Here is a 15328-nt window from a genome sequence, read left to right on the forward strand (position 1 = left end):
TGGTACTGGGGATGGAACCCAGGGGCATACTACCTCCAGGCTATACTTCCAGACCTATTTTTTATGTTTTATTTGGAAACAGGGTCTCACTAAGTTGCTGAGAGCCTCACTAAGTAGCTGAGGTGGCTTCAAACCCGTGCAATCCTCCTGTCTCAGTCTCCCAAGTGCGGGGATTACAAGCGTGCGCCACCACACCCGGCAGGATCGCAGGTTCGAAGCCAGCCTCAACTACTTAGTGAGGCCCTCAGTAACTTAGTGAGACCCTGTTTCCAAATAAAAAAATAAAATATATATGAGGTGTAGCCCAGTGGTAGAAGGCCCCTAGGTTCTATTTCTAGTACCACACACTAAATAAATAAATAAATAAATAACAGTTTCTCAGACTGTCTGTTTTTAGTAGAGATAAACATAGCTATTATTGTTCCTATGTAGTTTGATCCTGTGGCCTATAGGATTGAACCAATGATAGTTCCAGAAGTGGAATTTGAACCAATGTTGATCCCACATCATAAAGGCAGGAAGAGGATGCATTTAGGTAAGTCTGTGTAAAGAATTTGATGATAATTTAGCTATGAGCCCTATATGGTGGCACAAGCTTGTAATCCCAGCATTTGGAAGGCTGAGACAGGAGGATCACAGTTTGAAGCCAGCCTCAGCTACTTAGTGAGGCCCTTTGCAACTCAGTGAGACCCTGTTTCAAAATAAAGAATAAAACAAAAACAAATAAGCAAAAATAAACTAGTGCTGGGGGTGTAGCTCGGAGGTAGAATGCCCCTGGGATTTATCCCCAGTACCAAAAAAAAAAAAAAAAAAAAAATTGAGCTCTTAGGCTAGCACAAAAATGGAGCTCATTCACTCTGTTCAGCTGAGTTGGACCACAAACTCTTTATAAACCTTTTAACTTCTTTCTTTCTTTATATGTTTCAGAGCTAAGAGAGGGCTTGAGCAGGATGAGTATGGACCTTAAGAACAATTTGCTAGGTTCACTGCGGATGGCCTGGAAGTCCTTCACCAGAGCTCCATATCCTGCCTTACAAGCTTCAGAAACTGCAGAAGAAACTGAAGCAGAACCTGAATCAAGTTCAGAGAAGTCCAGTGGTCAGTGACATCATCTACAATGACTACCTGCATTGGGCCAAATAAGAGAGACTCCCTGATGTGGAGTTCTTATTCTCCCTCCCCCTTTATTGTATAGGGCCTATACTATGAGTCCTGATTGGCCTTCAGCTCTGCTAACCATTTCTGTCATATTAATAGTGATAAATTGTTAAAAATATTATTATTATTCTTTTTGATGGAACCCAGGGGTCTTCTACCTCCAGGCTACAATCCCCAGCCCTTTTTATTTTTTATTTGGAAACAGGGTCTTGCTTAGTTGCAGAGGGCCTCACTAAGTTGTTGAGGCTGGCTTTGAACCTGTAATCCTCCTGTCTCAGCCTCCCAAGTACTAGGATTATATATAGGTCTACATCACCACATCTGGCATGAAAAATGTATATAAAGAAAAATGTCAAGAGAAGCTGTTAACTAGGTTTGAAAATATTCCCTACTTAGCCGGGGGTGGTGGTGCACGCTTGTAATCCCAGCACTTGGGAGGCAGAGACAGGAGGATCACGCTGGTTCGAAGCCAGCCATGCTGGCTTAAGAGACCCTGTTTCCAAATAAAAATATAAAAATAGGTCTGGGAGTGTAACCCGGAGGTAGAAGGGCTTCCAGGAACCCCAGTACCGCCAAAAAAAAAAAAAAAAAAAAAAAAAGAAAGGAAAAAAAAAAATATTCCCTACTTAGAAATATGGAAGTGATGTTGGGATCTTGTTCTGTGAAGTGCTTTTCCTTTTACAGGAGGAATGTCTGTATTTGTGCTTGGGATTGGCTAGAATACTCTTCACTCAGTTTGACTCTTAGTTTTCAAAAATTTTTTTGGTACTAGGGATTGAACCCAGGTAAATTCTACCTCTGAGCTACATCCCTACCTCTTTTTACTTTTTATTTTGAAACAGGATCTCACTAAGTTGTGGGTCTGGGTAAGTTGCTGAGGCTGGTTTCAAACCTGAGATCCTCCTGTCTCAGCCTCCTGAGTACTAAAATTATAGGCATATGTCACTATGCCTGTCTAGTTTTCAATTTCTTAAAGAGCTTTATCCCTTTGTATTTAGTTTGTTTGTTTGTTTGTTTATTGGTACTGGGGATGGAACCCAGGGGTAATCTACCTCTGAGCTACTTCCCCAACCCTAGTTTTTATTCTTTTTTTTTTTTTTTTTGGTGGTACTGGGGTTTCTGGAAGCCCTTCTACCTCCGGGCTACACTCCCAGACCTATTTTATATTTTGAAACAGGGTCTCATAAGCCAAAGTGGCTAGCTTCAAACCTGCACGATCCTCCTGTCTCCACCTCCCAAGCGTAGGGATTACAAGCATGCGCCACCACCCCCGGCTGTTTTATTCTTTGTTTTGAAACAGGGTCTCACTGATTTCCAAAAGGCCTCACTGAGTAGCTGAGGCTGTTTGCCAACCATGATCCTCCTGTCTCAGCCTCCCAAATGCTGGGATTACAAGCATGCGCCACCGCACCTGGCTGTATTTAGTTTATAAATGGAAGAAAAATGGCTTTGCTAATGAAGGTATAGGTAATGAGATATATTGAGCAAAAGAAAAAATGGGATTGGGCAAAATTAGTCTCACTCTTCCAAATGCTGGGATTACAAGCATGCGCCAACATGCCCAGCTGCTCTTAGAGTTTTACCATGTTTTTTCTATACTCAGATGTTAACACAGAAGAAACCTCTGTGGCAGTTAAGGAAGAAGACCCACCTATCAATGTGGGGATGCTGAATGGAGGCCAGCGCATTGACTATGTGCTACAGGAGAAGCCCATTGAAAGTTTTAATGAATATTTATTTGCTTTACAAAGCCATCTATGCTACTGGTAAGTGTGGGGTTTGTTTGTTTGTTGTTTTATAGGTATTTGGTAGATATTGAAAAAGGAGGATAGGCTGGTGTACATTTGGGAGTAGAATGATCTCTCACTTAGACAATTACAAAATAGCACTGTTCTGTCATTTAAAGAAATCTGGTGGCTGGGCATAGTGGCGCATGCCTGTAATCTCTGTACTTGGGAGGCTGAGACAGGAGGATAGAAGGTTCAAGGGCAGTCTCAGCAAGTAGTGAGACGCAGCAAGTAGTGAGACTCAAATCGATCTAGTGAGACCCTGTATCCAAATAAGAAATAAAATCGGGTTGGGGGTGTAGATTGAAGGTAGAATGCCTCTGTGTTCAATCCCCAGTACCCCCCCCCCCACACACAAGAAATCTGGTGTAAACATGTGATTTTATTTTGTAGTTGTATAAACTATATGGATAATGATATTAGCAACCATTAGTTCAGTTGGCTTGATCCTAAAATTGAAGTTTTTGGCAATTTGGGTATATGTGTATATGAACTGGTACAGCTGGGTATGTTGGCTCTTGCCTGTAATAAAGCCGGGCGTGGTGGCGCACGCTTGTAATCCCCGCGCTTGGGAGGCTGAGACAGGAGGATCGCACAGGTTCGAAGCCAACCTCAGCTACTGAGTGAGGCTCTCAGCAACTTAGTGAGACCCTGTTTCCAAATAAAGTATAAAATAGGTCTGGGAGTATAGCCCAGAGGTAGAAAGCCTCTGTGTTTCACCCTAGTACCACCAAAAAAATAAATAAATAAAAATAAATATAAAAATAAATATAAAATAAAAATAAAAATAGGGCCGGGCGTGGTGGTGCATGCTTGGAATTCCAGTACTTGGGAGGTTGAGACAGGAGGATCATGCAGGTTTAAAGCTAGCTCCAGCTACTCAGTGAGGCTCTCAGCAGCTTAGTAAGACCCCGTTTCCAAATAAAATATAAAATAGGTCTGGGAGTGCAGCCTGGAGGGAGAAAGCCCCTGGGTTCCATCCCAAGTACCATAAAAATATAAAATAAAATAAAAATGGGGAGCTGGGAGCCAAGCGTGGTGGCGCAGGCTTGTAATCCCAGCATTTGAGAGGCTGACACAGAAGTATCGTGATTTGCAGCCAGCCTCAGCTACTTAGTGAGGCCCTTTGCAATTCAGTGAGACCCTGTTTCAAAATAAAGTATAAAAAATAGGGCTGGGGGTGTCACTCAGAAGTAGAATGCCCCTGGGCTCCATCCCCAGTACTGAAAAAAAAAGGGGGGGGCGAGCTGGGCATGGTGGCACATGCCAGTAAATCCTAGTACTTGGGAGGCTGAGACAAGAAGATCAAAGGTTTGCGGCCAGCCTCAGCTATTTAGTGAGACCCTGTTTCAAAATAGAAAATTAAAGAGGCTAGGGGTGTAGTTTAGAGGTAGAATGCCCTTGGATTCAATCCTCAGTGCAACAGGAAGGAAGGAAGGAAGGAAGGGAGGAAGAGAGGAAGGGAGGGAGGGAGCAAATATGGTGCTATTGCCAAACATTTTTTTTTAATGGTACTAGAGATTGAACCAAAGGCATTCTACCTCCATGTTAACACTCCTAGCCCGATTATATTTTTTATTTGAAATCAAGATCTCACTAGGTTATTGAGAGCCTTGCTAACTTGCCAAGGATGGCTTTGAACCTATGAACCTCCTGACTCAGCCTCCCAAGTATTGGGATTCCAAGTGTGCGCCACCATGTCCAGTTCTGCCAAACTTTCTTTTGGTACTAGGGATTGAACCCAGGGCATTCAATGTGGACTATGCCCTCAGCCGTATTTTTTATTTTTATTTTTATTTTTAAACAGGATCTCACTAGGTCTCTACTTGCTGAGGCTTTCCTTGAACCTACAAGTCTTCTGTCACAGCCTCTCAAGTAATAGGATTTCAAGCATTCACCACCACATCTGTCTGCCAAATATATTTTATTATTACTATTTTTTGTAGCATTGGGGATTGAACCTAGGGGCTTTCTACTTCAGAGCTATACTCCCAGCCTATTTTTTATTTTTTTATTTGAAAACAGGGTCTCCCGAAATTGCTGAGGAGGTTGCTGAGGCTGATCTCAAACCTCTGATCCTCCTGTCTCAAACTCCCACCACGCCCAGCATGCCAAACATATTTTAAGAAATGCATTTGAAAACATATACAGTACCTAGATCAAAATTAATTATTACGGCCAGATGTAGTGGCTCAGGCTTGTAGCTTGTAATCCCAGTGCTTAGGAGGCTGAGACAGGAGGATCGCACAGGTTTGAAGCCAGCCTCAGCTAATAGCGAGGCTCTCTGCAACTTAGTGCGACCCTGTTTCCAAATAAAGTATAAAAAGTAGGTCTGGGAGTATAGCCCGGAAGTAGAAAAGGCCCTGGGTTCCACCCTCAGTACCACACACACACACACAAAATTAATTATTACATATAATTACTTGATGAATTGTAAAATGTATTATTGGTACTTATTGAATATAATATAACTTAATCATTGAAGAAATATTAAAAAAATTTTTTTTGCAGTACTGGGGATTGAACCCAGGGGCATTCTACCTCCAAGCTACACACCAACCCTATTTTTTAATTCTTTTTTTTGGGGGTGGGGGGAGTAAAGAAACAGCTTTTATTGGGGAGTGGCAGACCTGAGAAACATGAATTTTTATTTTGTTTTATTGGACACAGGGGCATTCTACCTCTGGACGACACCCCCAGCTCTATTTTATTTTTTTGGTGGTACTAAGGGTTTCTGGAAACCCTTCTACCTCCGGGCTATACTCCCAGACCTATTTTTGTACTTTTTTATTTTTGGAAACAGGGTCTCTTAAACCAGCGAGGCTGGTTTCGAACCTGCGCGATCCTCCTGTCTCCGCCTCCCAAGCGCAGGGATTACAAGCGTGCGCCATCACACCAGGCTTTTATTCTTTATTTCTGAAACAGGGTCTCACTAAGTTGCAGAGAGCCTTACTAAGTAGTTGAGGTTGTACGTGAATTGTAATCTTCCGGTCTCAGCCTCCCAAATGCTGTGATTACAACCCAGCCCCACTTTTTATTTTTTATTTTTTATAACAGAGTCTTACTGAGTTGCAGAGGGCCTCAATAAGTAGCTGAGGCTGGCTTAGAATCTGCAGCCTCCCAAGTACTGGGATTATAAATATGCACCACCATGCCAGGTTACTAAAGAAACTTTAAAGAAAAATAAAAGCTAAGTCTAGTGTGGTGGTGCACGATTACAATCCCAGTATTTGGGAAGCTGAGGCAGGAGGATCCCAGGTTCTGAGCCAGCATCAGCTACTTATTGAGGCCTTCTGCAACTTAGTGAGACCGTTTCAAAATAAAGAATAAAAAATAGGACTAGCAGTGTAGCTCAGAGGTAGAATGTTCCTGTGTTCCATCCCCAGTACCACAAAAGAACAAAAAGAGGAAGGAAGGGAGGGAAGGAGAGATGGGTTGGGGGGAAGGGAGGAAGGAAGGAAGGAAGAAAGGTGGTACACATCTATAATTCCAGGTACTCAGCAGGATAAGGCAGGAGGATTGCAAGTTTGAGGCCAGCCCAGATGATGGACAATTTAGTGAGACCTTGTTTCTAAATAAAGAAAATGGTGCTCGCTTCAGCAGCATATATATTAAAATTAGAAAAATACAGAGAAGATTAGCATGGCCCCTGCACAAGGATAACATGCAAATTCGTGAAGTGTTCCATATTTAAAAAATAAAACATATAAATAAATAAGTAAGTAAGTAAAACGAGGCCGGGTGTGATGGTGCATAGCACACTTGTAATCCCAGTACTTGAGAGGCTGAGACAGGATCTTAGTTTCACAGCCAGCCTCAGCAACTTAGGCCCTCTGCAACTTCGTGAGTACCTGTTTCAAAATAAAAATAAAATAGGGCTGGGGGTATAGCACAAAGGTAGAATGCCCCTGGGTTCCATCCCCAGTGCCACACACACAAAAAAGGACTAGGACTAGGAATGTAATTCAGTGGTAGAGTGTCTTTCATATGGGATGCCCTGGTTCAATCCCCAGTACCAATAAATAAATAAATAATAAATAAATTTTATATATATATCTAGGCATGGTGGCACACACTTGTAATCTCAGTACTTGGGAGGCTGCAACAGGGGGGTTGCAGGTTAGTGAGGTCCTCTGCAACTTAATGAGACCCTGTTTCAAAATAATGAATACAAGAGGGCTGGTAGGAGTATCTTAGAGGTAGAATGCGCCAGGGTTCAATCCCCAGTACCACCAAAAAATAAAATAATAAACCTTGGAAAATAAGATAGGTCATGAGTTTTTTTTTCTTTTCAGTATCAAGAAATGAACTGGGGCATTCTACCTTCAAGCTACACCCCTAGCCCTATTTTTAACTCTTTTTTTATTTTTTAAATTTTGTCCCTGGGGATGGAACCCAGGGACATTCTACCTCCAAGAGACACCCCAGCCCTATTTTTATTTATTTATTTATTTATTTATTTATTTATTTATTTATTTATTTATTTATTTTTGCGGTACTTGAGATGGAACCCAGGGACAATCTACCTTCGAACTACACCCCAGACCAATCTATCTTTCTTTCTTTCTTTCTTTCTTTCTTTCTTTCTTTCTTTCTTTCTTTCTTTCTTTCTTTTTCAGGACTGGGTATGGAATCCAGAGGCATTTGACCTCTGAGCTATACCCCCTGCTCAATTTTATTCTTTATTCTTTATTTTTTATTTTTTATTTTTTTATTTTTTAAAATTTATTTATTTATTTTTATTGGTGCACTGTATTCATACATCATAGTAGGATACATATTTTTGTAGACATACATGCACACTTTTCCCAGTCAGCCCCTACCCAATCCCCACCCCATTCTCTCCCTATCCCTCCCTCCCATGCTTGGCTTAGTAGTTGACATCTAGTATTATGGCAATTTATCTAAAATTAAAAATGATAATCTCACATAACAGTTTCATTTGTCTGATACCAAGCTTTTGATGACTTAAAGATAACATTTCAATATTTCTTTTTGCTTTCTTTCTTACCAGAGAATATTTTTTTTCTATTTTTTAGGTGAAACTATCATATATTTATATATTTATTTTTCAGAAAAAAATCTATCCTAATATGGAATATGGACTCTAGGTACCCAAAACGATCTTGAAAAAGAACAAAGCTAGAAGATATATATTTTCTGATTTCAAACCATATAAAGCTACAATAATTGAAACAGTGTAGTACTATTCTAAAGGCAGATATATAAACCATTGGAGTTAAATAAAAGCCTAGAGCTAAATTCTTCCCTATATTGTCAAGTTATTTTTGACAAGGTTTCCACGAACATTTGGTGGTGGAAATATTAATCTTTTAACTAAATATTGTTGAAAAATAATAATTACATGGAAAAGAATAAAATTGGACCCTTACCTAATCCCATATACAAATATTAACTCAAAATAGATAATAGACCTAAATATAAATCTTAAGACTATAAACTTTTAGGAGAAAATCTGGGTCATTAAACCTCACAACATTGAAATTGGCAGTGATTTCTTGGTTATGATTTCAATGGCACAGGCAACAGAAGAGTATACAAACTCCCTAAAAAATAAAAAAAAAATTGTATATCCAAAGACAATGTAAACAGAGTTAATAGTTACTAATAGAATGGGATAAAATATTTCCAAATGCTATATCTGAAGGTATATTAATATTCCAACTAGAAATCCTAGAAATTAACAACAATAAAGGCAAACAATACCCTTTAGAGATAGGTAAAAGACTAACATAAATAATGAATCTCCACAGATAACCAATCTTAGTTGTCTGTTGGATGGAAAATCTTGTTTCTCTAGTTCTGGAGTGTGTTACCTATTTCTTCTTTGTAGTTAATCTCTTTGAGTATTTTCTCTAGTGCTGGTTTTGAAGACATAAATTCCTTCAGTTTCTGTTTGTCATGGAAGCTTCTTATTTCTCCATCTAATTTGATAGAAAGTTTTGCTGGGTAGGACATTTTTGGCTGGAAGTTGTTTTCTTTCAGAGTTTGGAATATGTTACTCAAAGCCTTTCTGGTTCTCATAACTTGGTTTGGGAAGTCTGGAGTGATTCTAATTGGTTTGCCTCTGAATGCCACTTGGCCCTTTGCTTTTGTTGCCTTTAAGATTCTCTGCTTGGCTTCCACATTGGTCATTTTGACAATTATGTGGTGTGGGGATCCTCTTCTCCGATCCTGTCTGAAGGGAGTTCTATAAGTTTCCTGGACCTGTGTATCGACCTCTTGCTCTATATCTGGAAAATTTTCTGCTATTACGTCCTTGAAGAGATTGTTGATCCCTTTGGTTTCACTTTCTTTTCCCTCCTCTATTCCAATTATTCTTAGGTTAGCTCTCTTAAAATGGGCCCATATTTCTTCAATATCAGATTCCTGCTGTCGGATATTTTTTTCTAGATTAGAAACTATGCATTCATTTTTGGATTGCTCATCTTCTAAGAGCGAAATTCTGTTCTCCATGTGTTCTAATCGGTTGTTTGTGCTTTGAATTGAGGCCTTTACTTCATTAATTGCATCCTTTATCTCTTTTTGGCTCTCTCTGAGTTCTTTTCAAAGCACCTCTATTATTTCTACAGTTATTTTCCTGATTTGATCTTCTAGAAATCTCTGATTTTCAGTTTTATCGGGTTCTGATGTTGTGGGTTGTGGGCATTAATTGCTCCAGTATTATTCCTCTTTCCCATGATTTCGGATGTTTGTGCCTTCTCTGGGTTCTTCCCTTGGGTCACTATGACTTCACTTAAGGTGTTCTGGATCTCGAGTCAGTAGTATCTCAGACCCCACTACTCCTTTACTGGGTTGTATCACAGAGTCTCCGACCCAGAGAGTCAATAGAGGCTGCTTTAGACTGTGGGGGGTGCCAGGTTGCACGTTCTCCTATGGTGTGATATCACTGCCACCGCCCCTTTCCCACTGGGTCAAGTCCCAGGGAGTACAGTACTGGGATTTCTCCTCTGTGGCCCGCAATTTGACTCACTGTTCTTGAGTACGCAGATGTAGCTGTACTGGCCTCGCTGAATTCGGTGCTGCTGCCGCCGGTGGCAATATGGCGCCGCTGCTACGCCCTCGGCTGTTGGGCTGGTGTTTTTCTTCTTGGTTTTGATTTCCACTCTGAATCCCTGCAGCGTGTGCTGAGCTCGGCCACTGGGAGCTTTAGATGCTCTCTGCACGGAGAAATCCCGCCTGGCTGTTCCGCAGTGGCTCACCTCGGCTTGCTGTAGCTGTCCCGTGAATTTGCCGGTGCCGCCGGCAATATGGCGCTGCTGCCGCGTCTGCCGCGTCCTCAGGCGTGAGGCCGGTTATCTCCTCTGTGGCTCTGTTCTCAGTCCGCTTTCTCTCTGGAGGCTGGTGATTTTTTGTTTCACTGGTGATGGTGTTTTCTGGCTATAAAAGGCGCTGATTTTGTGGTAATGGAGATTGGTTGTTAGCGGGGCTCTTAAGCCCCGCTTTTCTCGGTCGCCATCTTCCCGGAAGTCTTATTCTTTTTATTCTTTATTTTTAAACAGGGTCTCACTGAGTTGCCGAGGGCCTCACTAAGTAGCTGAGGCTGCCTATGAACTGTGATCCTCCAGTCTCAGCCTCCCAAATGCTGGGATTACAAGTGTGTGCCACCACGCTCAGCTTTATTCTTTTTTTTTTTTTTTTTTTTTTGGTGTGGTACTGGGGTTCCTGGAAGCCCTTCTACGTCCGGGATATACTCCCAGACCTATTTTATATATTTTTTTATTTGGAAACAGGATCTCTTAAGCCAGTGAGGCTGGCTCCGAACCAGCGCGATCCTCCTGTCTCTGCCTCCCAAGTGTGGGGATTACAAGCGTGCGCCACCACGCCCAGCTTTATTCTTTATTTCGAAACAGTCTCAATGAGTTGCAAAGGGTCTAAGTAGCTGAGGCTGTCCTTGAACCCCGATCCTCCTGTCTCAGCCTCCCAAATGCTGGGATTACAAGCATGTGAGGCCAACTCTTTATTTTTGAAACAGGGTATCAGTAAGTCGCGGAGGGCCTCACTAAATTGCTGAGGTTGGCCGCAAACCTGTGATTCTCCTATCTCAGCTTCCTAAGTACACTGATTACAAGCGTGACCCACCTTGCCTGGTCATGAATATTTTAAAAATTGTTTTAAGTTGAGTGTGGTGGTGCACACTTGTAATCCCAGTATCTAGGCGGCTGAGACTCGAGGATCGGAGATTTGAGAGCAGCCTCAGTGACCTAGTGAGACCTCATTTCCAAATAAGAAATAAAATCAGGCTGGGGGTTTGGAGGTAGAACACATCTATTCAATCCCTAGTATCAAAAAATATAAATATTTTTGCTTTAAGGTTCTAAGAGGAATTTTTCTGTGGAATTCTGATAAAGGCACAATTATCTGATATAATCAGTGTCCTCTCCATATAAAAAAATAATGTAAGGCATGACATAAAATCAAAGTGCAATTCATTAGAAGCAATCTTATTTTTTGATCTGCAAAATTCAGCTTTTTATTGAACATGTTACAAGAGTTTTAATCAAGAAGACCAAAACCCACGTCATCATCAGATTCTCTTTCTTTGCTTCCACTGTCTTCTCAAGTGGAGCAGCAGCAGTAGAGGGGCAGGACCTCCTGAGGGAGCAGCACCAGCTGCAGGAGCAGGTTCACCAGCTCCTGCGTTGCAGATGAGACCTCTGATGTTCACGTTGGCCATGGCCTTTTCAAACAAGCCAGGCCAAAAAGAGTCAACATTTACACCAGCTGCTTTAATGAGGGCATTGACTTTATCCTCCATGACATGATGGTCGTCTCGTTCTCATGCAGGATGAGGGCAGGGTAGATGCAGGCGAGCTTAGAGATGGAGGCCATGGTGTGGGCTGCCAGACGCAGTGCTAGTCGCCAGATGAAGTGAGGGCCTTACCCCAGCGTGGCCTTAGCATCCTCAGAAGAACCAAGCACCTTGGCGGCAGCTGAGAAAAGCCAAAAGCAATCTTATAAGGGGCTAAAATAATATACTTTATGAATGATCTTGACTTATCTGACTCTATTTTAGTTTTTTAACAGTACTGGGAATCAAACCTATGCTACTGAGATTTATCCCCAACTTTTTTTGTGTGTGTGGTACTGAGGATGGAACCCCAGGGGTGTTCTACCTCTGAGCTATACCCTCAGCTCTATTTTTTTATTTGTTTTGAAACAGGGTCTCACTAAGTTGGGGAGGGTCTTATTAAGTAGCTGAGGCTGAGGAGGACCTGCGATCCTCCTGTCTTAGCCTCCCAAGTACTGGGATTCCAAACATGCACCACTATGCCCAGCTGAACCCTTTTTATTTTATATTTGGAGAGAGGGTTTTGTCTGGATGGGCCTCAAACTTGGACAATCCTCCTGTTCCATTTCAGCCTATTGAGTCACTGGATACAGTATTTTCATATGACTTAAATTCAAAGAAAGACAAACAATGAAAAGTTTCTTTTCATGCAGCTATCATATGTTTCTTAAAATTTATTCTATCAGCTGGCCATGACGGTGCACGCTTGTAATCCCATGTTTGGGAGGCTGAGACAGGATGATGGCGGTTCACAGCTAGGCTCAGCTACTTAGTGAGGCCCTTTGCAACTCAGTGAGGCCCTGTTTCAAAATAAAGATTAATAAATAGGACTGAGGGTGTAGCTCAGAGGGAGAATGCCCCTGGGTTCCATCCCCAATACTGAAAAAAGATCTTCCATCAATTTATTTTATGTATATGTAATTCAGCTGTGTGTCTGTTTCAAAATAAAGAATAAAATAGGGTTGGGGGTATAGTTCAGAGGTAGAATACCCCTGGGTTCAATCCCCAGTACCATGTACACACACACACACACACACACACACACACACACACACACACACACACCAACAACAAAAAAAAAAAAGGAAAAGAAAAATCAAGTGCGAAGGAAATATTAGTTTTTATTTTAAATTTATTTATGTACAGGATTACAATACATATCCTGTATGTATTGTATGGGATTGTATTGTACTGTATGTATTGTATGTAATGTATGGGATTACAAGCTTGTATTGATGGGCTTACAAGCTTGTGCCACCAAGTTGCTGAGAGCTTCACTCAGTAGTTGAGCCTGGCTTTGAACCTGTGCTATCTTCCTGTCTTAGCCTCCCAAGTGCTGGGATTACAAGCATGCATCACCATGCCCGGCTATTTTTTATTTTTATTTATTTAATTTTTATTTTTTTGTGATACTGCGGGGTAGAACCCAGGATCTTTCTACCTCCAGGCTTACACCCCCACCCCTGTTTTATAATTTATTTGTAAATAGGGTCTCACTAAGTTGTTGAGAGCCTCACTAAGTAGCTGAGGCTGGCTTTGAACCTGTGTGATCCTCCTGTCTCAGCCTTCTAAGTGCTGGGATTACAAGTGTGTGCCACCATGCCTGGCTATTTTTTATTTTTAAATTAATTTTCTTAGTCGGGCATGGTGGGGCATGTTTGTAATTCCAGCATTTGGGAGGCTGAGACAGGAGGATTGCAGTTCTTGGACAGCCTCAGCTACTTAGTGAGGCCCTGTTTTATAATAAAGAATAGGCCGGGCGTGGTGGCGCACGCTTGTAATCCCCACACTTGGGAGGCGGAGACAGGAGGATTGCGCTGGTTCGAAGCCAGCCTTGCTGGTTTAAGAGACCCTGTTTCCAAATAAAAATATAAAAAAATAGGTCTGGGAGTGTAGCCCAGAGGTAGAAGGGTTTCCAGGAACCCCAGTACCACAAAAAGAAAAAAGAAAAAAAATATATAAAATAAAGAATAAAAAATTGGGCTGGGGGTATAGCTCAGAGGTGAATGCCCCTGGGTTTCATCCCCAGTACCACCAAAAAAAAAAATAATAATAATAATAATTTTTCTTCTTGAGATGTCATTAGTTATACCCTTTTATATCTTTTGAATTTTAAAACATTTGATTATATTACCTTTTTAAAAGTGAATAAAAAAGGTGGGCGTGGTGGTGCATGCTTGTAATCCCGGTGCTTGGGAGGCTGAGACAAGAGGATTACATAGGTTTGAAGCCAGCCTCAGCTACTTAGTGAGGCTCTCATCCAAATAAAGTATAAAAAAGTTGTGGGAGTATAGCCCAGAGGTAGAAAAGTTCCAGTACCACACACACAAAAAAATGTGAATAAAAATTTAAAAGTGATGGCTCTTCAGTATGCTATCAAGAAGGAACTCTGAAAAGGAACAGTTCTTGTTCATTTACCATCTTTTTGTTTTGTTTTTCTTGCTGTGCTGAGGCTCAAATCCTGGGCCTTACATCTATAAGGCAAATACTTTACCATCAAACTACATATAACTCAGCCCTTAGCTTTTCATATTTCTAGACATAATACTACAGTTCTTTGCCATATCATTTTCCAAACCACTGCCAATTATGTCACCCCTGACGCAGACACTCACACTCTCTCCTCTCTCCCCCTCTCCCTCTCCCCCTTCTCTTTGGCACTAGGGATTAAATCCAGGAGCATCTACTTCCAAGTTACATGCCTTGCCATTTTTTGTTTTTTTTTTTTAAACAGGTGTCTTAAAATTGCTGAGGGTTTTGCTTAGCTGTTGAGGCTATCCTCAAACCTGCAACCCTCCTGTGTCAGCTTCCCAAATATTCAGATTACAAGACTGCATGCCTGGCTCTGAGTCGCTCTCTTGCTCTCTTTTTTTTTTCCCCCAGTGGTAAAAGAACTTGCAAGATAGTTGTGAAGATTAAATGAGACAATATATTTAAAGTATGTAAATGTTAGTCCATCTTTTCTAAACAGGTTTTTCTCTTTACAGGGAGTCTGAAGATACAGTATTGCTGGTCCTTAAAGAAATCTACCAAACCCAGGGCATCTTCCTTGATCAGCCCTTACAGTAAAAATAACTCATCTATGTCTACTTAATGTAAGTTTTAAAATGCATGCAGCATAGGGTTTACATATTAACATGTTAAAAGGAACAATGGAGCCTCAAATTCTCTCTCTCCCTCTTTTTTTTTTTTTTTGTGGTACTGGGGATGGAACCCAGGGGCATTCTACCTCTGAGCTACACCCCCAGCCTGATTTTTTTTATACTTTATTTTGAAACAGCATCTTAGTAAGTTGCAGAAGGCCTCACTAAGTAGCAGAGGCTGGCCGCGAACCTACGATTCTTCTGTCTCAGCCTCCCAAGTACTGGTACTACAAGCATGTGCCACCACACCCAGCTAGCTTCTAGCACTTTATAAATACATTTTTCTGTTGCCTGTCACCAAGATCTAGGCTATCAAGATTAGAGGGATTATGTTTATAATTTATGGGGAAGATGCACAATAGTATACTTACAGAGGGATTAGTCTATGTATGTTTTTCTTTCATTGTTTTTCTTTACTTTTTGTGGCA

General features: G+C 41.2%; 1 protein-coding gene and 1 pseudogene across 4 annotated transcripts in view; one reads left to right on the plus strand and one right to left on the minus strand.

The window, feature by feature from the left end:
* DDHD2 (DDHD domain containing 2) overlaps nt 1-14826 on the plus strand; it is a gene marked incomplete at both ends in the record, with an annotated part of 49337 nt that extends 34511 nt beyond the window's left edge. For all 3 annotated transcript variants that reach the window (XM_080710712.1, XM_080710714.1, XM_080710713.1), the window contains 4 exons: nt 433-535; nt 928-1098; nt 2762-2924; nt 14745-14826. In XM_080710712.1, coding sequence (XP_080566838.1) covers nt 433-535; nt 928-1098; nt 2762-2924; nt 14745-14826 — 519 coding nt within the window. The remainder of the gene's footprint in view (nt 1-432; nt 536-927; nt 1099-2761; nt 2925-14744) is intronic.
* Nucleotides 11463-11798, minus strand: LOC308273467 (large ribosomal subunit protein P1-like; annotated as a pseudogene). The gene has a single exon. The product of its transcript is annotated as a large ribosomal subunit protein P1-like (transcript).
* Nucleotides 14827-15328: the final 502 nt, after the last annotated feature.

This window comes from Muscardinus avellanarius (assembly GCF_963383645.1).
Source record: "Muscardinus avellanarius genome assembly, chromosome: 14".
NCBI lineage: Eukaryota > Metazoa > Chordata > Mammalia > Rodentia > Gliridae > Muscardinus > Muscardinus avellanarius.